Source organism: Hydra vulgaris, chromosome 01 (genome assembly GCF_038396675.1).
Source record: "Hydra vulgaris chromosome 01, alternate assembly HydraT2T_AEP".
In the NCBI taxonomy this organism is placed as follows: domain Eukaryota; kingdom Metazoa; phylum Cnidaria; class Hydrozoa; order Anthoathecata; family Hydridae; genus Hydra; species Hydra vulgaris.
In genome coordinates this window covers 63,945,411-63,968,944 of record NC_088920.1, presented here as the reverse complement: position 1 = coordinate 63,968,944, position 23,534 = coordinate 63,945,411, and the positions used below count along the sequence as shown (strand labels likewise).

Sequence of the window (23,534 nt, the reverse complement as noted above, 5' to 3'; positions counted from 1 at the left end):
TATTTAAACAAGCTAATTTGCCATTACAATCTTAAGTTAACCATGAAGGAAATGTTTCATTCATAATGCAACCATGAAGGAATATTTCATTCATAATGCAAAGCTACCCACAAACAATTAACAATTATTATTGATTCAAGAACCGACGGAAAATGTGTTAAAAATCAAATTTTAAATTGTAATAAAAAACACAATTGAGATGTTTATTTAATTGAAAACTTTCTGGTGAATGTTTACTGTTTAACTTGTTCGATTTAGTTATTTTATCATTTTCAGAAAAAAACTAAGCTCATCTTCTTGATGAATACGAGTTTTAGGTGGACTTCTTAAAGCAATAGGTGATAGTAGTGCGGAAGGCCGTTTTAAGCATTTGATTGAGAAAATTTCAAAAATAGGGTTTAAATTCCAATTTATCTTGCATTTTATAACTAGAATAATGCACTTTTCATTAAAATGCTTTTTACATAAGACAGAATTTAGTGAATGCACTCAATCACTACGGTTTACAAAAGGAACTCAATAATTAAGCATTTCTTGATTTTTCAACGGAAAATAAAAAGAAGCAAATTTTATATCTTCCAAAGAACTGTTGTATCCAGTTTTACAGCCGTATGCAACTCACTTGTTAACCATGATATTCAGCTTTGTCAATTTTAGTAAACTAATTTTAATCTAAAATAGCATTTATATATATAAGTATATATATATATATATATATATATATATATATATATATATATATATATATATATATATATATATATATATATATATATATATATATATATATATATATATATATATATATATATATATATATATATATATATATATATATATATATATATATATATATATATATATATATATATATATATATATATATATATATATATATATATATATATATATATATATATATATTCAAAATAGAAAAGCTTTTTATTTACTGCTTTTGAAAAAGTACTTTAGTATGTCAATACAACTCAGCTATTAAAAAACAAATTGAAGATAAATAAGGATGAAACTAAAGTGATGGAAATAGTTAATTAAAGATAAATGCAAACCTTCATCATTTATAATGTTTTCACCCTTATCTTTACTATCACTAATTTCCATTTTTAATAACAAAAAAAATCAAAAAATCAAACAGGAATTCTAATAAATCAAAAAAGCTAAATAAAACAGAAAAGATAAAAAAGAAAAATTAAAAAAGATCAAACATAAAGAAGCACTTATTTTATTGCTGTAAAATCGTTGAAGCTTGTAAAAAGTTAAAAGAGATTTTTTAAAATTTTTAAATAACATTTATAAACAGCATAGCCAAAAAAAAAAAAAAAATTAAATAAACCAAACCAAAAGTAAAACGCAAAACAAAAAAATAAACTTTACACAAAAAAGCACTTCTCATGCAGCTTGTTGAAAGTTGAACAAATCCGTGGTATTTTTCAACTTGTGGTTTTTTTCAAACAACGTGGATAGTTTTAGAAAGGTCTATTATACAGAAAACAAAAAAATGATGTAAAACATTCTTTGACGTTAAACGTTTGTTGAATGAACATATCATTAGACGCGCAGTTTTGAAACAGAAATGTTTTTAGAAATTTTACAGAATTGTAACTAAATACCTAACGGCATTAAGCATTGATTAGACTAATATATAGATTATTATCTAAAGTTATCCAATCACACTTTAGTTTTGAAAAACCAATTAATATTTTTTCAAATGCAAACAAAGCATGGCAAATAGTAAAAACGTACAGAAATTTGTTTACCAATTTTAAGTTAGTTGTTTTATTTGAGCGAATGTTATCAAGTGTCTATATGAGAATTGAGTTAATAAATGTTATACCTCTATGCTTTAACGAGTGAAATAGTTACAAACTTTTTCAATTGTTTGAATTATAGTTGGAATAATGTAGATTTTATGATTTTTCAAATTTTACTTTATCAAGCTGTTAGTAAAAATATATTTAAGAAGACCTTATTTAGTGACGCAGTTAATGATATACGCGCATAGTATATTACTATATGAAAATAGATGAAAAATCCTGAAGTACCTATCGAATAATTTAGTGATTTAGTGAGCATAGCAATAGGTACATAAGAGCTTCCATTCTCTGCATTTAAAATTTTGGATAGAAATTTTGGATAGAAAGTCATATTAGAAATTGAGCTAAATTTAGACAACTCTTAAAACGTTGAAAAAGGCGGTAAATTAAGGTGAGGTTTAGAAGTCATTGAAATTAAATTAATTTTTCTGACAATTGTTTCAAAATAAGATAGAGGTATTAGAAAGTAATATATCTATAGAACTTTTGCTTTCAATGGTGCAATTGCAAAAAAACTAAAGACAAGAAAACGACGTTGTGCCTCAGAAACACGGAAGAGAAATGTCAGAAAACAAAGTCACCAATCAGGAAAGAGTTATGTCAGTTGCAGAAGAAAACAAATACCCACAAAACACATCAAAAACCGCAAAAATTGTACTACCCCAAGCAAAAAGAAACACAGCCCTGTTTCAGAAGAGCAAACAGAAATGGTCAAGAAGCATACCAACTTCATCGAGTCAGTCCATATTATTGTTGAGCTAAAACGTTCAAGATGTATTTAGAATTTAATTTGAATATCAGCAAAATGTTTGAGCTATATAAAGATGAATTCAAATCTACTTGGAAATAACCTGTAAAACTTTCCATGTATATCTATATTTTCAATAACGAATTTAATATTACTTTCTATATCCCGAAAAACTATAGATTGCAAGTTAATAAAAAAATCTAATCTTGAGAGCATTGACCAAGCAAAGTATCAGGAACAAGTTTACCAAAAAAACTTAATGAGGAAGGAAAAAACGAAAGTATCAGGAACAAGTTTACCAAAAAAACTTAATGAGGAAGGAAAAAACGAAAGATAAAAGTGGAGATATTATTTTAGCCATGTAGTATTTTATAGTTTTATACGTGGAAACATCTTTAGGCAGTACCGGGAACGAATTAGCAAGCGTTTTTAGAGTAAGATTAGACAAAATGTTAAAGTAAATGATTTCATAGAATTAATCATATGGAGTGGCTCTTGTGTCTCGCTAAACAGGAACAGTAATATATTATAAGCGGTCTTCGATTTTTTGAAAAGAAACTTTAGAAGTAGAAAAAATCACTATGAAATTTTCGACGCCTGGTCATTCATGAATACAAGAAGTGGAAAATATTCATAGCCAGATGTAACAAATTATGAAAGCAAATGAATTTTTTCCACCAATTAGTTTAATTTAATTATGAAAGGGGTCAAATGAAAAAAAACAATTCTCATTATTCAAATGCAAATAAACGATTTCAAAGATTTTAGCATATGTGTTAAAATCTTTAATTATAACAGAATCAAACATATTTAAAAATAGAATTAAGAAGATCAGAGTTATTATAAAGCATTTCTTAAATAACAAGAAAATCATTATAATTAATTCTTCATTTAATATTGTTTAATAAAAAGTATTTCTATTTATCAGTTTTGCATTGTTTCAATTATCAAAAAGTTAAAACCTATAAAAATTAGTATGGTATACGTGAAAATAAGTAGGAACAGTATGGTTCTAATGGTGGTTAGAACCTTATTGCTTCCATAATATCAAAATCTGAGAGCAGCAAGATTCCAACCAACAAATATACATTTTTTGACGTTAATGATGCTTACACAAAGCTTTTTAATTAAAAAAGTTTAAGTACCCTTACTTAAACAAACAAAAAGTATTTTTCAACCAAAAACTTAAATCTTAACAAAATACATAATGGTTTAAAACTTTAAACTTATCTCAGTTTCATGTTGGTGGTTGTTCAAACCTTATTGTTCTAATGTCACGATATTTCATGAAACTAAAGAGTATTCTTACAAAAAATAAATGTTGTAATTGTTAGCGAAAATAAAAACTATTTAATGTAAATATATATTAAATATTTGATTGATAAATTGATAGTATATATTTAAATTTAGAAAAATTAAAAAGTTATGAATAACAACAGAAAAGAAATGAACGCATACAATCTACTTGATTTTGCTGTTTCAAAAGAGAAGAGGGTTTATGATTGTCTAATGGAAACAGCTATAGAACGAAGGAATGGTAAAGTATAACTGATATTTTATTTATTCATTTGACCAGTTCTTGATATTTTTTCTTTCAAAAAGTTTTTTCTTTGCATATATTTCTTTACCTAGAGTTAAGAAATACACGCAAGAAAAGCTTTTCAAAGTGTTTAAATGTTTTTTAGTAAAGTTTTATTGCATTAGATTTTCCTGAAACTTTTTTAAATAGCTAGTAACAGCAGTTCATTACTTAATACGCAGTAGATTAGTAGTAGTACTTTTGGCTCATAATCATGAAGTTCAAAGTTCAAATCCACCCTACTTCTCTACAAGTACAATGCTCAACCTTTTCATTTGTGTAGCGGCCAAGGTTTTTTAGGGTTGGAGATATAGTATTTGAAAATGACTTTTTTGAAAAACTATCAAACTCTCTGACTGTAATGGTTCTTGTTAGAGCATTGGGAAGGTGACTTAAATAAAAAAATTAACTCAATAATGTTGAATTTCTAAAAGACCAACAGCTTTTTTAACACTGGACTACAAATCAAAGCTCTATGAATTACTTTCTACAATCTCTAACTAAACTCATAACATATTTTGAAAGCAGGATAAAAACATATTATTGTTTATATTTTAAAGTTATGTGTATTACGCATTTTTATGGCTTATAATTTACTACCGTGCTTTATGGCACATTTAAATATTTAATATCTGGTATTATTCATAAATAAAAATATCACTCTTGCTCTAGACGTCTCCTCAGTTTCAGCTCATGATCCAATCATATGTTTTAAAAAACTAATTTTAAGAATCCAAAGCAATATGCCTTTCAATTTATTTCTTAGCATAGCTTTACTCACAAAAACGTTTGAATAATTCTGAAATTATTCATGAATATTATTCTGAAGTCTAGTTTGAATCATGTTTTGTTATTGTGAGTTAGTTTGCTATTAAACCTTTTAGAATATTGTTATAACATAATGCTATTTATTAATATAATGTAGTTTAGATATTTTATCAAAACAGTGAATACCATAAAAGAGTCTTGACTTTTTGCACACACACAAAAAATATTTTTTGTATCATTTTGCTCTTTTATCGTTTAACAATGTCTGAACCAGATTTTTCTTTAAAAACACTTTTTTAATCCAGATTTTGGCTCGAATTGATAGATAAATACTAATTTTAATGAGTACCTGAGAATCAGTTTACTGAATGAATTACGTTTATTTAGAAAAAGTTCAAGATTTTTCTTAGTACAGTGTGTTTAAAAGTTTCATTTGTGTTTTCGATTTCAAATTGCTCCCAGTTATTAAAATATATTTAATAAAAATCAATCTGTATATAAAGTTTTATTAATAATTTTGACATGCTTATATATAAAAACATACTTATATGATTTCATGATTGAAAATCTGTTTCAACCAAAAATTGTCAAGTCTTGCTTTTTATATATATATATTTATATATCTTTGCCACCTCATAAGAAAACAACTCGAAATTTTGTAAACAAGTTTAGGGAGAAAAATATTGCAATCAAAAAAAGTTTTGAATAGTTACCGCTGTAACAAGAGAATGAGAGGTTTCGCAGGAAACCTGTGTTGTCCTGACCATGCATATGATAAATTTATTTTGACAACTTAACCAATCCTCTTTCCGTGTTTGAACAATTTGCGCATTTTAAAATTGCACTAAAAAAACCAAGCTAAATTAAAATAAAGTTTATAAATTTTCAGAAAGACCATTAATTTAGATGAGATACAATAGGAGGACCAAGAATGATGAGGTATCCTACTTAGCTAATATAAATAAAGAAGAACGTTTGGCTTTGAGTGATTTTAATACTGCGACTGTCTGAAATAACCTAATGAAGATAAAAAGTCTAAAATCGATTTAAAAATTTTATGCATCAATATTATCAGAAACAACAACTTTTAAAAATGTTTTTACAATATTTTATATTTCTTGTCAGTATAGAAAGTTTTTAAAGTTGTTTGTAAAATTTATTTATATACTTTTTAATGTAAATATTTTTAACGTAAAGCAATAAAAAGTTAAAAGGAATTTGCACACCATTTATTAACTATTGTATGGTTTATAAAACATGTCATAGCGTTCTATTTACCCCATACCAGCTTAGTTATTTTTGGAAAGACTTGTTATAGTGAAATCATTTTAAATTTTGTTTGTCATTAAGTTTATTTATAATCAAGTATATATATATATATATATATATATATATATATATATATATATATATATATATATATATATAATATATATATATATATATATATATATATATATATATATATATATATATATATATATATATATGTAAATTATGTTAGTATATTTAACAAATAGAGTGCTCAATGTTCTTAAAGAATTAAGTAAAAAACACCTATCTAACTTTTATCTTCGACTTGAAGTTTCACCATTTGAAATAATTACTCATTTAAATCAAGAAAATTTATTAAATAAACAATCTGAATTAATTTCTAAATGTAGGCACGAAAATAAATACCTCTTAAAAAATTATAAAAACAAATGACCAAATTAAACTATCCCCATTCCAAAGAAAATTATTTCATAATTTCTTTCTGTAACTTCCCGTTAACAAAAAAATATAGTAATTAAAAATTTTTTATAATAATTTATAACTTCCTGTAAAATATTTTTTTCTATAAATTGAATTTTTTTTGAGATTTAGTAACTCTTCCTGATGATCCAGCAATGGTGAAACTTAAAGTCGAAGATAAAAGTTAAATAAGTGTTTTTTACTAATTTATATATATATATATATATATATATATATATATATATATATATATATATATATATATATATATATATATATATATACATGTAAAAATGTTCCGTTGCTGCGTTACAACTGTAAAAGGTAAAATCATATTGCGAGAAACTGTTTCCTTGCAAAGAACCTGACAAGAGTATGTTTCGATGTTTTAAATGTGGGGATGAAGGACACGTGGGTGGAAAATCCTTAAAGACGCAGGAAAACGAGTGCAGGAGGAAGGAATGTGCGCTACCTTGCTCCTGAACAATGATGGAATTTGCGCATTGTCTATTAGTCATCAAAATGTTAATGGTATGTTGGTGACAGCTATGGTAGATACGGGATATTCAAAGTCAGTTATAAATCATAAACCGTTGTCAGAAAACCGAAATAAATCCCAAAATTCATCAATGTAATGGATCAGCGGTTGACATTATTGAGGTTGATGGTATCGAAGTCCGACTCAAAATTATTTCGGTGGATTTGATATCATGCTTGGAATGAGCTTCATTAAATTGCTAGGAGAAGTTTTTATTTCCCCGTATGGAATGGAAAAGTTTCGATTCAGCTCGTGCGGAACGGCAGTCTCAAACAAAGTATAGTCAATAAAATTGAAATTAAAAAACAAGATCATAAAGCAATATTTAATGGTGTCAAATAGGAAATTAAATAGAAATAGATAGATGGAGAAGGCCCTAACCAATTGTTTAACAAAGCTTTTCAATACGTTATACCAAAATATGCAAGAGCAGAATATAAAGGCGAACTACGAGATGGGATCAATCGTAAATGGTCAATTGAATATGAAAAAAATAAGATAGAACCAGCCAAAGGAAAAATTCCTTTAATAGCTATTATCCAACAAAATAAAGATAATAAAGTAACACCCGTTTTGGATGTATACAAAGATACAAATATGTGTGTTGAGAAGCTGAGGAAATGGAGAAAAAGGGAAAATAAATCAGCAATTATTGATTTACACAATAATTGCTGGTTTTTTGGCTTATCTCTAGTTAAAAACTGAATAATCTCTTTGACCATTACAAGCATTGGTTTTTCGAAACAAAAAGTGTTGTTTGACACGACTTGGTTTTTGATTGAATGCTGCTCCAATGATCATCAAACCTGTTGTGTGTGCCATTATTGATAAAGACGAAAAACACTAAACGTTCTGCTACAATATATTAAAGTATATGTCTTATTGTTAATGTAAAATTTGTTCCTTTAAAAGATAATACAGCTGACGCATTGACAAGAATTCGAAGCAGATGGTTGAATCAATTGACAGAAGCAGAGCATTTGAATAATTCCGTTGTAGTAGTAGTTGCAGAGGCTGAATCCGTTTTTAGCATACATTAGAGAACCCGACACTTTGGATTCATTCGAACGTTAAACGCTCGATTCACTCCAAAGTGAGTCAAGCGTAAAGTAATTTTAAACGCTTCCAAAAATGACGTTCGAGCTGTAATTAAAAATGGTGATCCATGTTAGTCAATAGATTTAGCAACTAAGCAATGGGTGAAGGGAAAATTTAGCGTTGAAGAAAATTGGGAAAGAGTGGCCATGGATATCACAAATTTTGGAACAGAAAAATTTTTTACTCTAATTGATTGAGAACCTTCAAGATACGCATTGTGGCCTCAACTTTCGAGTTTATACTGTAGAATGACTCGAACACAACGTTTTTAGTGAGCTAGGACCACCATTCAAAACTTTGATTACACAGCAGCTTTTAAAACTAAAGAGTTGAGAAGTTTTCTTGATGGTTAGCGAGTGCGCATTAGGTTTCGAGTTGTTTATTATCCCTAAGGAAATGGAATAGTGGAAAAAAACTATCGTACAATTAAGGGAATTGCAGAAAGATCGCAAATGTCAATACCAGAAGCAGTATATTGGTACAAAGTTTCAGCACAAAAACAATGCAAGCCCGATGGAAAAATATACAGGTATCAAATTGAATTGAGAAAATATAATCTTCTGGCAAAAGCTGTCATAAACAAAATGTTTAAAAATGGTGATAACGTATGGTTAAAACCACCTAATGCAAAGTGCTATATTAAGTGGCAGTCATCAAAACTAACTCAAAATAATTCAAAACAAGTTGTACAAGTTAATGGCGTTCCTTGTCACGGAAAACATATCCGATCTCAAAATGACACTTAAAGATTATGTGGTATTGCTAAAGTCGAAGTAGAAATGAACACAAACAGCGGTCGCAATAACGCAAAAAACCATGATAAGCAAAGTAAAAGTGTGTTGGAAACGAGTCAAGAAGACATAATACTAACCAAAGGTGAGGCCAAAATGGATTCCAAAAAAACTGAAGTGGTTTTGCCACGAAGTACTCGAGAACGGCGCATGCCTCAAAATATGACCATAATTAATTGTATGATCCTTAAGAACAAAGGAGGAGTGTAAAATTAGTGCAGAAAGTTCAAGAACTTTCTATGGCAATTACGTGGTTTCTTTATATTAAAATTTCTTAATAATTTTAATTGTAATTATGTATTAAGCGGTTTATGTAATGTCGATTTTTATCAATAGTTATATATATATTATATTTAAATTTTGTTTGTTTGTTTATTTGTTTATTTCGTCGTTTAATAACTTTTACAATTTAAAAGTTTATAAATAAAAACGGGGCGGGGCAAGAAGAAGACGTTATTTTGTCTTATCACTGAGCCCCAATCGTACGTATTTACAATAACCGTATAATATATTTATACTTTACGAATTATTTATTGAAAATTATAAATGTAAACAATAAATAACCATTAGTTTAAGAAATACTTCAAGAGCAACATTCATGTTAAGAGTAATAATCAAGTAGACAAGAAAAATCGAATGAAAAGAAAGAAACAAAAACAAAAAAATAAATTAAAGAGCAAGTTTTTACATGTGCCATATTAAATACCCATATTATACAAAGTATGTATTGAAAAATATAAAAATAAAATACATATTAACTTGTTATAAAGTAATATTTCAATAAAGAACGAAAAATTAAAAATAAACAAGTACGTAATTTACAAAAACCGTAATATTTAAGTATATTTTAAAACCAACTTGTATAAAAGTAAAATAAATAACAATTCATTGAAAGTTAAGCAAAAAATAAAAAAAAAATTCATTAGCTTAGATTAGATTTTAACAATAACTTTTTTAACTGAATTAATGAAGTAAAAAGTAGTAAAAAGGAAAGAAGTTATATATATATAAATATATATATATATATTATATATACATATTTATATATATATATATATATATATAATATATATATATATATAAATATACATATATATATATAAATATATATATATTTATATAAATATATATATATATATATATATATATATATATATATATATATATATATATATATATATATATATATATATATATATACATACATGTAATTGATAACCAGAATTCTTTTAATATCTGCCACAGGTGCTCTTTGGATGTTGAGCATTTTTGTCTAACCTTTCTATCCAATTCTTCCCACAGTAACTCTATTGAGTTCAAATCTGGTGATAATGCCGGCCAGGTCATGTTTCTGAGGACACCATTATCCTCTTGTTCCTTTATAAAGTTCTTACATAATTTTGAGGTGTGTTTAGGGTCATTGTCCTGCATAAAAACAAAACCACGACCAATAGTTCTTAAGCCAGAAGGTATAGCATTGTTTTCTAGAATTGTTTTATATTGTTCTTTTTTCATAATACCCTCATTTTTAACTAGGTCACCTACACCAGCTGAAGAAAAACATCCCCATACCATAACTGACCCACCACCATACTTGATTGTCGGCACTAAACACTCTAGGATCATTTTTTCTTTTGTTGTTCTTTTGATGTAAGTTCTACGTCTTTGCCCAAACAGTTCAAATTTGGATTCGTCGGTCCAGAGTACTTTTACCCAGTCTTCTTCTGTCCAATTTTGGTGGTTTAAAGCCCATTATAACCTTTTCTTTTTATTTCCAATCCGTAGCAACGGCTTCCTGACCGATATAAGGTCAGAAAGTTGTGCTTGTCTAAGACGTCGTTTCGTAGTGGTTAATGAAATAGATTTTGAATGACTCCTATCAAACCCTGAAGTTATTTCCGGGGCCGTAAGTCTTCGATTTCTTTTACTCATCAATATTATACTATAATCTTCTGCTTTTGTTGTCTTCCGTGATCTACCAGATCTTCTTTTGTTTTCAAAAATGCCTGCTTCTTTCCATTGTTTGATGGTTTCTTGTACAGTACTTCTGGCAACTTTTACTTTTTTGCAAATTTTACAAACTGAATAACTTTCTTTGTGTAATGTAATTATTTCAGAACGTTTTGCAACCATTAAAGAAGGTTTTTTACCCATATTTTTTTTACTAAATAGTTAAATTATAAATTTTAAAAATATTTTTCAAGATATTTTAATGCAACCGTTAGTACCAAATGAAAACTAAATATTCTAAATCATTTTAGCCGGCTATCATTATATTATAAATATTTACTTCATGTTTCAACAAATAAATAACTTTAACAAGACCAAACTCTTAAGAGTAATGTAACGCTATATATCAAGTTAAAATAAACAACTAAAAAAACAAACTTATTTATGTAAGTTTGAGGTCAGTAATACCCAATTACTGACCTCAAACTTACATAAACACTTAAACTTAGTAAGTTTAAGTATTATAAATTATTATTATTGATTAATTTAATGATAAAGGATAGGTTTTAGCTTTTTATATAAAAATATCAAGTGTCCGAAAACTTTTGGCCTGCAGTATATATATATATATATATATATATATATATATATATATATATATATATATATATATATATATACATATATAAATAAATAAATTGATTTTAATAAAAAAGGCAGCGTATAACTATTTTTTTTTTAATATATTTTAGATATAATAATATATTTACAATATTTTGTTGACCTATTGTGGTCAGCGTCATCGGGTAATGAAAAAAACGTTACAAAACAACATAAAACCCACCGTTTAAAAAAGAAGGCATTAAAAAGCAGAAAATATAAAAACCAATCAAATAATATAATAGTGACGTCAGTTAAATTTTTGTCAAAATTGGTCCCCAAGTTTTTGTTTTCACACTATTCCCGTCATCTCTCTTTAGAACAGTTTGCCCAATACCTATCTCGTGTCAAATTCTTGCTTTATTTATCTCCAGGGATTCTTTAACTTTTCTTATCCTGTATTCTGGAATGACTGCCAAGGTTTTAGGATTCAGCCAATCAAAAGTACCACGGCATGTTCTAGAATGTTCCGTGGCTCCTGAACTTGACCATTTTTGATTTTTACAGGCTCTTTGGTGTTGATTAGAGAATGGATTAAAAATTAATACAAATAAATTTGCTTGTCAATCTTCATGTTGTGGACTAACATTAAAATCTTTATTTAATTAAAAAGCTGTATTCCAAAAACATCAATTATCAAAGTGAGCCAGATTAAGGTTTTTAAAAACTGATCTCTGATACAAAACATCTTTTATCTTAGATAACATCCTTTTTTTTCTAATATTTTGTGTATTCATCAGTTAAAGAGTTTAATATTATTAATATAATCTTATTAAATACAATAAACGGATTTTATGAATTTCAAATACACCGTAAGGATGCGATAACCAATGTTCAAATAAAACCAAACTCTAACATCAACCCAAGCATAGTTACTGGCATCTTCAAAGGGTTTCTTTGCAGAGCAAAACAAATCTGCTTTGAAAAACACCTCTTACAAGAGATTGATTTCCTCATAGATACATTTTTAGAAAACGGCTATAACAAAAGTAATCTTATTAAAATAACCAAAAACTACGTAGACCGCGTTTCAAAAAATACTACATCTAAACACTTAAATAAGCAGTTTTTTAAACTACCTTGGATACCTATTGTTGGCCCTAAACTCCGAAGAGAGTTTAAAAAACAAAACATCAGAGTTATATTTACTTTACCTCCCAATTTAAATAACATACTATGCAGCAACAAAACAAAACTACCACCGAACTCGAATCCGGGTGTTTACGAGCTTAAATGCTCATGCGGAAGTATATATATTGGTGAGACCAAAAAGAAAAGATGACGGGGATAGTGTAAAAACTTGGGGACCAATTTTGACAGAAATTTAACTGACGTCACTGTTATATTATTTGATTGGTTTTTATATTTTCTGCTTTTTAATGTCTTCTTTTTTAAACGGTTGGGTTTATGTTGTTTTGTAACGTTTTCTTCATTACCTGATGACGCTGACCACAATAGGTCAACAAAATATTGCAAATATATTATTATATCTAAAATATATTTAAAAAAATAAATATTTATACGCTGCCTTTTTTATTAAAATCAATTTATTTATATACATATCGTATAACAAAATATGACTTTTAAAGATATATATATATATATATATATATATATATATATATATATATATATATATATATATATATATATATATATATATATATATATATATATATATATACATATATATATATATATATATATATATATATATATATATATATATATATATATATATATATATATATATATATATATATATATATACTTATAGTTTTATTTTTAAATCATGTGTTTATTTTCTCATTTTTAGGGTGTCTGATTTTTTTTTCCATTTCCTCTTTAATTAATTTTTCAGCATATTTAAAACAAGCAATTTGTCAAAACATTCAAAGAGTCATGGTCAAATTGTTAAAACAAAAAAATCATATGGGTAGTCAGGTAAGGCATATGTCTCCTGTTAAAGACTTATTCAGACCAATGCAATTAAGTAATCAAGTGAAAATTTAGACTTCAACAAAAGAATTTAGTCTGCAATTTTATGTTGACAAAGTTTGAAGAAAACTCCATCTTGCTAAATAAGATTAATTGGTTATATAATGCAAAAATATGCTGAATGGTATTATTAAATCTAATATTTGTATCTATTGGGCCTACTCTAATCAACAAAACAAACACTATTAACAATTGAAAGAAAAGCGAAATGATGTGGTGTGGTTAAAGTGATCTAGTTGATCTATACCTTTTTAACGCTTTGTCCAGAGATGATTCATATTTATAAAGACTTAAAGAGTTATTATAGCCTTAAATAAAAAGCTGCTTTAATTCTTTCAACAATGAATAGGCTAACAAGGTCCAATCGAACGGCCTACTCTTCTTCAAGAACTTTTTTGATGGTCTTTTTTCTTTGGGGCTACTTGAAGAATATTGTGTACAAGAAAAAACTCTTCAGCTGGGATGATGTTTCAACAAACATGCATAGAGTTATCATGTAGTGGTTCATTAGGAGCTAGGTGATAAACAAGTTACAAGCCAAATAGATATAATTTTTTCATTTTGGTAATATTAAATAAAATTATAAAAAACGTTCTTAATTATTTATTTAAATATTTAAACCAAAAGCACAGACAAAACTTATGACCACTAACACCCAGTAGATGTTAGTTGAATTTTTTCATTTAACAAAATTCTTTACTACTAATATTAAGGACAATATTTGTTTTTGTTTTTTGTGTAATAAATTATTAGGCTTTTATTTTTTGAAGATTTTCTTCTGGTGTTAGTAAAGTGCTTTTGCATAAGTTTAATTTAAAGCACTAAACGCTGCACTATGAATCCAATCACAAAAATGTGGCCAAAAGTCGTTTTTCAATAGTATTCCAATTTATATATATTTTTTATAACTTAGAAAGTATATTTACCCATGTGCTGTATATGTTTTGGGAGTGATCTATCGTGTTTAAAAAATAAAATAAAAATTCCCAGAATAATTCACGAACATTTGTATTTTTTTTTAAATAACAGAATTTTTATATTATTATACAACATTTGTCAACTTTTTTTAAATTTCATTTTCTTATATTATTGTTAATATTTTTTTAATCAAAAAAGAAGTATTAACTCGGTTTTTTAGCTTTCGATTTTGGGTTTTTGAAGAAAGGAGTAAAATTTTCAAAATATGTATTTTCACGGTCACAAAAGTGATAAAGCTTATAATGTCCACCAATCGCCCCTCTTAAATTTCTACCACATTATTATGAATGCATTGGGTATAGAAAAAAAATTTTTTTAGCTGCTCAAATTTGCTCCATTTTGGTTTTATGTCAATTGCTTCAGAAAAAACATTAAAAAAGGCCGGGGAGGGGGGTTAGAACAACAATTGCAAGACTTAATTTCAGGATTATTATAACTTGAGATCTTTTAAACTTTATTTATATATATATATATATATATATATATATATATACATATATATATATATATATATATATATATATATATATATATATATATATATATATATATATATATATATAAAGTTTAAAAGATCTCAAGTTATAAAAGCCAATATTTGCAACATTTAGTAATATAGTAAAAATTAATATTTAAAAAATATTTATTGCTCATCAAGCACAAGGTTTACAACTTCAGAATCTTAGTTAACAGCACCAATAGATTTAGTTTTTTTGAAGATGAATGATTGTTCTATTGGATCACTACGTAACAGCAGATAATGATATTGGTTTTCCATTGCATTTTTTCTTGAAGTTTTATATGTATGGTTCAGTCTTGCATTTCGAATGTATTTATTTTGTGCTTCCTTTGCCTCTTCTGAATCTATACCTATTGGGTGTTCAAAGCATTTTAAAATGGCATTATGTACCAGTTATATTTTTCAGTTATTATTTCAGAAGATGCTAAACGATATTTCTTTGAAGGGCTCGAAATCAAGATGATATCCACTGCACACAGCTTTCATTATATTTCTCAATCTAACAATTATTTTAACATCAACTCCTGTAATGTTTGCAAAAGTATCTGCATTGTCAAATGCTCTTCTGGCTGTTTTTCCTGTGTTTAAGGAACCATAGCCATGCTTTGGCATATCGACAACAAGGCTGAGCTCGCTTCTAAACTGATTCTGAATTTCATTTTTTTAGCTCATTTTCATTTTATATCCTAAGTGTAGCACATACTCAAAAAGTCTAATCCAACAATGTATATAGTCCAATAGTAAGAGATTTTTTATATAAAGTAAACATTCTGAATTTTACTAGATTGTTCATCTCACTCGGTTTAGCAAAACAAACATTGCACAATTGTGATGAATTCAAAAACATGATAGCATTAACCGACTTGCCATTTAATATAGTCAAGTCAACAACAATTTTAATTTTTATGGAACAGTGCTTTTCATTACTAAGAAGATCTAGATCTAAAATATAGTCTTGCAGATTTTCGATTTATTTTCTAAGATTTATTTCTTCTGCTGCAATGAGTCCATTTGTTTCCAAAAGGTATTGTTGTTCAAGAGATCTAAAAAAATGAGGGCTAGATGGTTAAGGATTACTCCAGATGTTTGAACCCCGAGTTTTTAATTTCAAAGGAACTATTGCAGTTTGAAATACTGACTGTTCATTTTGCACTCCAGTAGTAAGATCAGTATCATCAAATCTTTGATTATAAATACTTTGCGAAGTTGCATCATCCATGCCACATTTCAAATTAAATACTCCACGTGTAACTGTTTCATCAAAATATTTAAGCTGCTTGGTTAACCATGTTCTGCAAACTACACTTTGCAGACGTTTCTGTAATATGCAAACTCTCTGGATAACAATTTTCTTTTGATTTTAGGATTGCTTTTAATGGGGAATAAATGTCAGCATTTTGCATCAGAGATAAGTTTCAAATAATCTGGTATTGTATATCACTCAATTTACATTAAATTTTAAGTGATAAAGCTTGATCTGCAGACATCATCGTTGGCTGATAATTATCAGATTGGTAAGTTTGACCTGAAAGATCTTTAGAAAACATTTTAATATTCTCTCCCAAATCGGATTTTCCAGGACTTGATTTTGCACGTGTCACAGTTGTATGAGTTTTAGCCAAACTAAAATAAATATAAGTAACATCATTATTTGATAAACTATTTCCATTATGATAATGTTAAAAAATGATATTATAAAAAACTGCCTTAACCACACAAGTGTGGAACTGTGAACCTAAATTTTCAACAACAAAAAAACTGTTTGATAACCTCTTTACATTATTATAATGGATAATAGACTTCTCGAACAGTATTTAGTATTTTTATTGTGGCACCTTGTGATTGTTATCCACGGTTTAAGAGCTCCTCTTATCTCTTATTTAATATTAGAGTTTCCTGCTCCATCACAACTGAGGGGTCTCACCTGCCCTGTTATATATATATCTTTTATTAAAACTTATGTTTTAAATCATGGCTTTTAAAAACAAAAATAATAATTCTAAACTAGAAACTACCATGAAGCTTTCCTCCTATTAGTTCCTAATGAATACTCTATCTATTAAACAGTTCTTCATTGATTAGCAATTTATTTTTTGATGCACTAGATTCTAGATGCACTCTTTGCAACAAGTATTTTAAGAAAACAAAGCTTTGAACTTTCTTTACAGAAAACGGCTCTATGTTGAATTTAAATACAGTTTACTTTCTGTTTAAAAAGAAATAATCGGAAAAAAGTTTTGGCCACTTTTTCGCAATTTGGACTCATAGTGCGCTGGGTGATTTTTTTGTAATTATAGTATAAATGTAGCAGTAGTAACAGTATTATAAAGCGCTTGTTTCAACAAGGGTTTAAATAGTGGGTAGTACATCAACTGCATCATAATTGCATCATATGTCTAAAAACGCATTGTAAATGTAGTTACATCTGCTTTTTCTGCCGAGCTTGAGCCTCTCTCCCATCATAACTTTTGATATTTATGATATGAATAATGATTAAACCCCTTTTGGTACTTGATATCTCTTTGAAAGGGAGTTCTATTTATAAATAAAGTGGTTGTTTAAGAAATAATGAGATGGAAATTGATTTTACTATTTATCTAAGTTGTAAACACTTTTGATCAGCATGAACTAAAATACTTTATTATTGCTTGGTATGTATGTATATATATGTGTTCTTGTGTATATATATATATATATATATATATATATATATATATATATATATATATATATATATATATATATATATATATATATACATATATATATATATATATATATATATATATATATATATATATATATTATATATATATATATATATATATATATATATACAGGGATGCTTTTCTACCGGTTCGCACCGGTTCGTGCGAACCGTTAGATGTAAATTCTATGGTTCGTGCAAACCGGCAATTAAAATAAGCGAAAATAAAATTTTTTTCCTTTGGCAAAAAAAAATTATTCAAATAAAATTTATTTACCATTTGGTGCAATTTTATATAAACAATTTGAATATTTTATTAAGTTTTCATTGCGATTCTAATTTTTTACTTTATAGAAGTCTTTCAGTTAATTAGTCCTCCCCTCCCCTTTTTATTTAGATTTCTCCTAATATGTAAATTACCAGTGTTTTCATTGGTTGATTTTAAAGTTAACGGGCGTTTTTTCCGGACCGTTAGTAACAGTTTAGAAATGCTAACATTAACATGCACGTGTAGCGTCAAAAATATTTAATTCGTAACAGTTGCTTTGGTTTTTAACATTGTTTAAATATCCATTGTATTTTTTCTAGATGCATTACTACTTTAATTAAAATTTGGAATTACTTAACCAAATTATTTTTATTTATAATAGCTTGATTATTTGTTAATCAAACAATAAATTATAAATGTAACAAACTATAAATGTAACTTAAAAGAGTGTTATAAAAGTAACAACACTGTAGTGTTATTACTTTGGTCTGATATTCACCTTTTTATGAATTTTTAAATACCTATTTTATTTTTTGTAGATGAAGAGACAAAATATGTTAACCACATATTTCTCGAAAAAAATAAGAGAGGAAACATTAGTAAGTAATGATAGCAGGTCGACTATAACAGAGGTAGAAGCTGTTTCAAGAACTTTACAGGAAGAAATACTAGAGATTCCTAGTTACCAAAATGAGGACAATAATAATTTACCAAGCTGTTGGAATGCAAAACAGTTGAAGGAGTTTAAAATTAAATATGATGGGCTATTTGTCAGTAATCAGAAATTGGGATGTGAGTATTGTCTAAAAATGGAATCAAAACTAATATCTCAGGAATGGAAATAATGTAACGTTACGACATCGGGGAAAGACAAAATAGTGCAACAAGCATCTTTAAGAAAAAAAAACGAGTGAACATTTTGTATCAAAAGCATAGAAACTAGCTGTTGAACATGCCAAGATACTTAAAAAACAAACTTTTACAGCATGCATCGATAAGATGAACGAAAAATTTATTAGTTCTACTACAAGAATCTTCAACACTGTTTACAGTCTAGTGAAAAGAAATCGTCCGTTTTCAGATATAGAAAGTATAATAGAGCTTCAAGTAAAAAACGGGTTGGAGATGGGAACCGGACTTCATTCTCGACAGTGCAAGTAAGATAGTAGAGCATATCGCGCAAGAAACTAAAAAAGAATTGTTTATATCAATTATTAAGAATAATTTAAAAATTTGTACTGTTATTGATGAAGCTTCCACCATTTCCAGTAAATCAACGCTTATAGTTTTCATCAAAGTAGAATCTTCTACAGTAGCATCTTCTAAAATATCCCCAATAATATTCGTAGATATTGTGGAACTTGAAGCACAAGATGCGAATACTATTTTTCAAAGTTTGTTGGGTGTATTACTTGCTGTTGGATTTGATACAAATTATTTAAAACTGAATTTAATAGGATTCTGTTCTGACGGTACTAGCGTAATGCTCGGTTGTAAATCTGGAGTCAGCGTATGAATAAAAGAGATGTTTCCAAATGTTATTATTTGGCACTGTCTCAATCACCGCCTACAACTTGTTTTAGATGATTCCATAAAAGATATCAAACAGGTTAATCATTTTAAAGTTTTCATGGACAAAATATATTGTATTTTTCAATAAAAATTTATCTAATAAAAACCAAAAAGAACTGAATGATATTTCCCAGGAGCTTAGTTTGGATATAATTAAGATTGGAAGAGTGTTAGGACAAAGATGGGCTGCGTGCAGCCTAAGATCTGCACTTGCTGTATGGCGGAGCTACCCTGCTTTGTATACGTTGTTCTCTTCTAACCAAAAAATATCTGGAATGGCAAAACGACTACAAAACAAATGTTTTCTAGTAGATTTAGCTCTAATGATTGACATCCTACAGGAGTGCTCTCTACTATCTAATGCCCTTCAAGCTAGAAATATAAATGTTGCCAGGGAAGATCAACTGATTAGAAGAACAATTAACGCTTTTCAAATGCTCAAAGATCGTCGCAGTCATTACGAAAAAAAAGTGGATGAAGTTATAAACTCTGAAGCATTCAAAAACATTATCTTCGTCGAAAACAGAATTTATGGAGATCTCCCCAGAGATTCCCTTATTGACAGCATCATAAAAAATATGAAATTAAGATTGATGGATTGTTCTCATCTCGGACCAAATGGTAAAAAAAAAATATTGATAATAGCATTATTTATGAACTAGGCAAATTGCTAGAGCCGAGCACATGGGAAATTGAAGATATTGTAGTTCCGTGGATAGAGGCCGAAAATAATTTTGATAAATTTCGAAAATTTTTTAATTTTGATATCGATAAGAATGATTTCCGTGATTATGTAGTAAACAATGACCATCAACAAATGTTGATGGTGATTGTTTACTACATAATCAACAATGAAATGTATTAAACAATGACAATTAACAAATTAGTAAAATTGCAGAAAACATTCAAAAAGCGAAAAATATGGTTAAAACGGTTGCCGTTAGCAGTGCTGAAGCAGAACGAGGATTTTCTTTGATGAACATCATAATTACTGATATAAGAGCCAGATTAACAGTGCAGACAGTATCAAATTTGATGACATTTAACTTAGTTGGTCGTCCATTGGAAAATTGGAACGCAGTTCCCTATGTAAAAACTTGGTTGAAGAACCATAACTCGGCAGATGATACAAGGGTTAAAAAATCTAAACCGAACGAATATACTAAAAATCAATTAGCTATTTGGAAATATTGTAAATAATATAATTACTTTATAACAATAATATTTACTAATATATGAAATTTCAATTTTTTGTTATGTTCAGTTTCTTTTTATGTAAATCTCTTGAAATGAATGAATAAAATGAAAGTGATTTTCACCTCGTTGAATTATTTTTTTATTCTCTTTTATCCTATTACATTATTGTTGCAAAGAATATGAACGATAGTTAAATATTATTGACTTAGTCTGCCACTCTGACAACCATAATATTTTGATGGAATTATTAATATTAAAAAAATAAAAAAATTTGTAAGAAAATATCACTGCGAACCGGTTGATAAATTTTGGGAAAGCATCCCTGTATATATATATATATATATATATATATAAATATATATATATATATATATATATATATATATATATATATATATATATATATATTTTTTTTTAAATGTATATTTTTTTTAAAGTCATTTTTATATTGTTGTTAGAGTTGTTAAAAGCTAAACATTAGATTCTTTTTACTAGCATGCTTAACTTTATAAATATATCAATATTTAACTGCGATAGCCATGTACATTTTCAGTTTACGACTAAGTCAGTTTAAAGTTTGTCAATTTAAAGCATTCGGGTAGGAATAAAAGAATACTTAGAAGATTTTTGACATTGATAACCAATCACATTGGACGAAGAAACTTTGTGGAGCTCCACTTACAATTTAATAAGAGATTCACTGAAAGCAATTTTCTATTAAAAAGAAAAGAGTTAAGTCATTTGCATAATTTGCCTAACCCATATATAGTTTACCAATAGATATTTTTCTTGAAGAGACGTTATGATGCCAGAGTTTGCTTTGGTGTTTTATTTTTTAGAGGTTGTTTTTCATCGGAGGAGTTATTTTTTTTTATTGATTTGATTTTTTTTATTAATAGAAAATTTTATTAGCGCTAAATTTTTGAGTAGCAACAGCAACGACTGGGATCCAAACTAATACAAGATTTTGTGTTTTGTTTTTATACAATTTATTGCCTATTTAAAATGCATTATTTGTAACAGTTCATTTAATTGATAGGAGGGATACCAATCTAAATCAGTGGATCACTTTGTGGTGTAAACCTTTTATTTTCATAATTTTATTTTAGAATTTTCAGTAATTTTTAATATTTTATTTGTATTAACATATTCTTTATATGCATTTGTTTTGTTTTTAAATTTTTAGCAAGTTTAGCTCTAATGCAATGGGCAAAAGTGGATAGTAACATTGCTTTAAAAGATACGATATCTAGTCTTTATGAAATTAATAAAATGTGGTCAGTTGTCCAGATAGAGTTCGCTAATGAGGTATACTCATAAATGCAACCCTCAGAGTTAGAAATAATTATTTGCAATTTATTGACAACTTTAAATAATTTTCGGGTGGTATTATGTTTTAACTTATGTTTGCAGTTAGGTCGGCATTGCTAAATTCTGATTCTAATTCTGAAAGTTGTGTACTTGAGTGTGTGTGTTTGTGTGTGTGTATATATATATATATATATATATATATATATATATATATATATATATATATATATATATATATATATATATATATATATATATATATATTAAATATATATATGTACATGTATATATATATATATATATATATATATATATATATATATGTATATATATATATACATATATATATATATATATATATATATATATATATATTTTATATATATATATATATATATATATATATATATATATATATATATATATATATATATATATATATATATATATATATATATAAATATATATATTTTCAATGTAAACAGGCTAATTTTCAATGTAAACAGGCTATTTTTCAGCTGAACTTGGATAATTTTAGCCAGATTTTTGATTTTTTCTACATGACTAAGATATTAAGATATAAATCATATCACTTTTCTTTATTTATAATCAATTTTTACAACAAATAGTTTTATACGATCTTGAAACTTTACGAAGTTTAAACATTTTTTGTTAATGAAAATATTGTTTAAAGTTCACGTTTCACGTTTTGTTTTTTTATTTTTATTTTTTTAGCCAGTTATAACTAAAGTTCTTTAAAAATAACTTTTTGTTTGGTCTTAAAGGTTAACTTAAAATATGAAAAAAACACAACTTGTTTGGGGACTGGGGTTTTATTTAAGATTGTTTAGTTGTTAAACAAATAAAAGTTTTTCAAAGACTCAGATTTTTCAAAACATTTTCTAAAGCTCAATTTAAATAAAATAAAATAAATTTAAATATTTTAAAAAAGTTAATTGTACTTGTCTTAATAAGTTGTACCATTTTGTTAATTTTGTTAATGAGTTGACATTTGTTTATATATAAATTAAAATTTTTTTTAAGTTAATGAAACAAACATTTATGATTTATATTTATTTGGTTCTACAGGTCTTGTTAAGAGGTTCTCTTGCATAACCCATTTTTTTTTTTAAATTCAGATTCACTCCTAACAAGGATGCAAGCAACTACTTTTAAGTTAGCTATAGCGTTAATGAGCTAGAAACTGGTTGACAGAAGGCTTAAAAAGTTGTAAGAGGAAATCATCAGGATTGGAGAGAGCTCTAAAAGGTTGAAATGCGTGAGA

At 26.9% G+C, this 23,534-nt stretch overlaps 1 protein-coding gene across 5 annotated transcripts in view; it reads left to right on the top strand.

The window, feature by feature from the left end:
* Positions 1-3,983: 3,983 nt before the first annotated feature.
* Positions 3,984-23,534, top strand: part of LOC136075525 (acidic leucine-rich nuclear phosphoprotein 32 family member E-like) — a 62,473-nt gene continuing 42,922 nt past the window's right edge. For all 5 annotated transcript variants that reach the window (XM_065788918.1, XM_065788917.1, XM_065788916.1 and 2 more), the window contains exons 1-2: positions 3,984-4,117; positions 22,125-22,246. In XM_065788918.1, the coding sequence (XP_065644990.1) occupies positions 4,006-4,117; positions 22,125-22,246 (234 nt within the window). In that variant the 5' untranslated portion in view covers positions 3,984-4,005. The remainder of the gene's footprint in view (positions 4,118-22,124; positions 22,247-23,534) is intronic.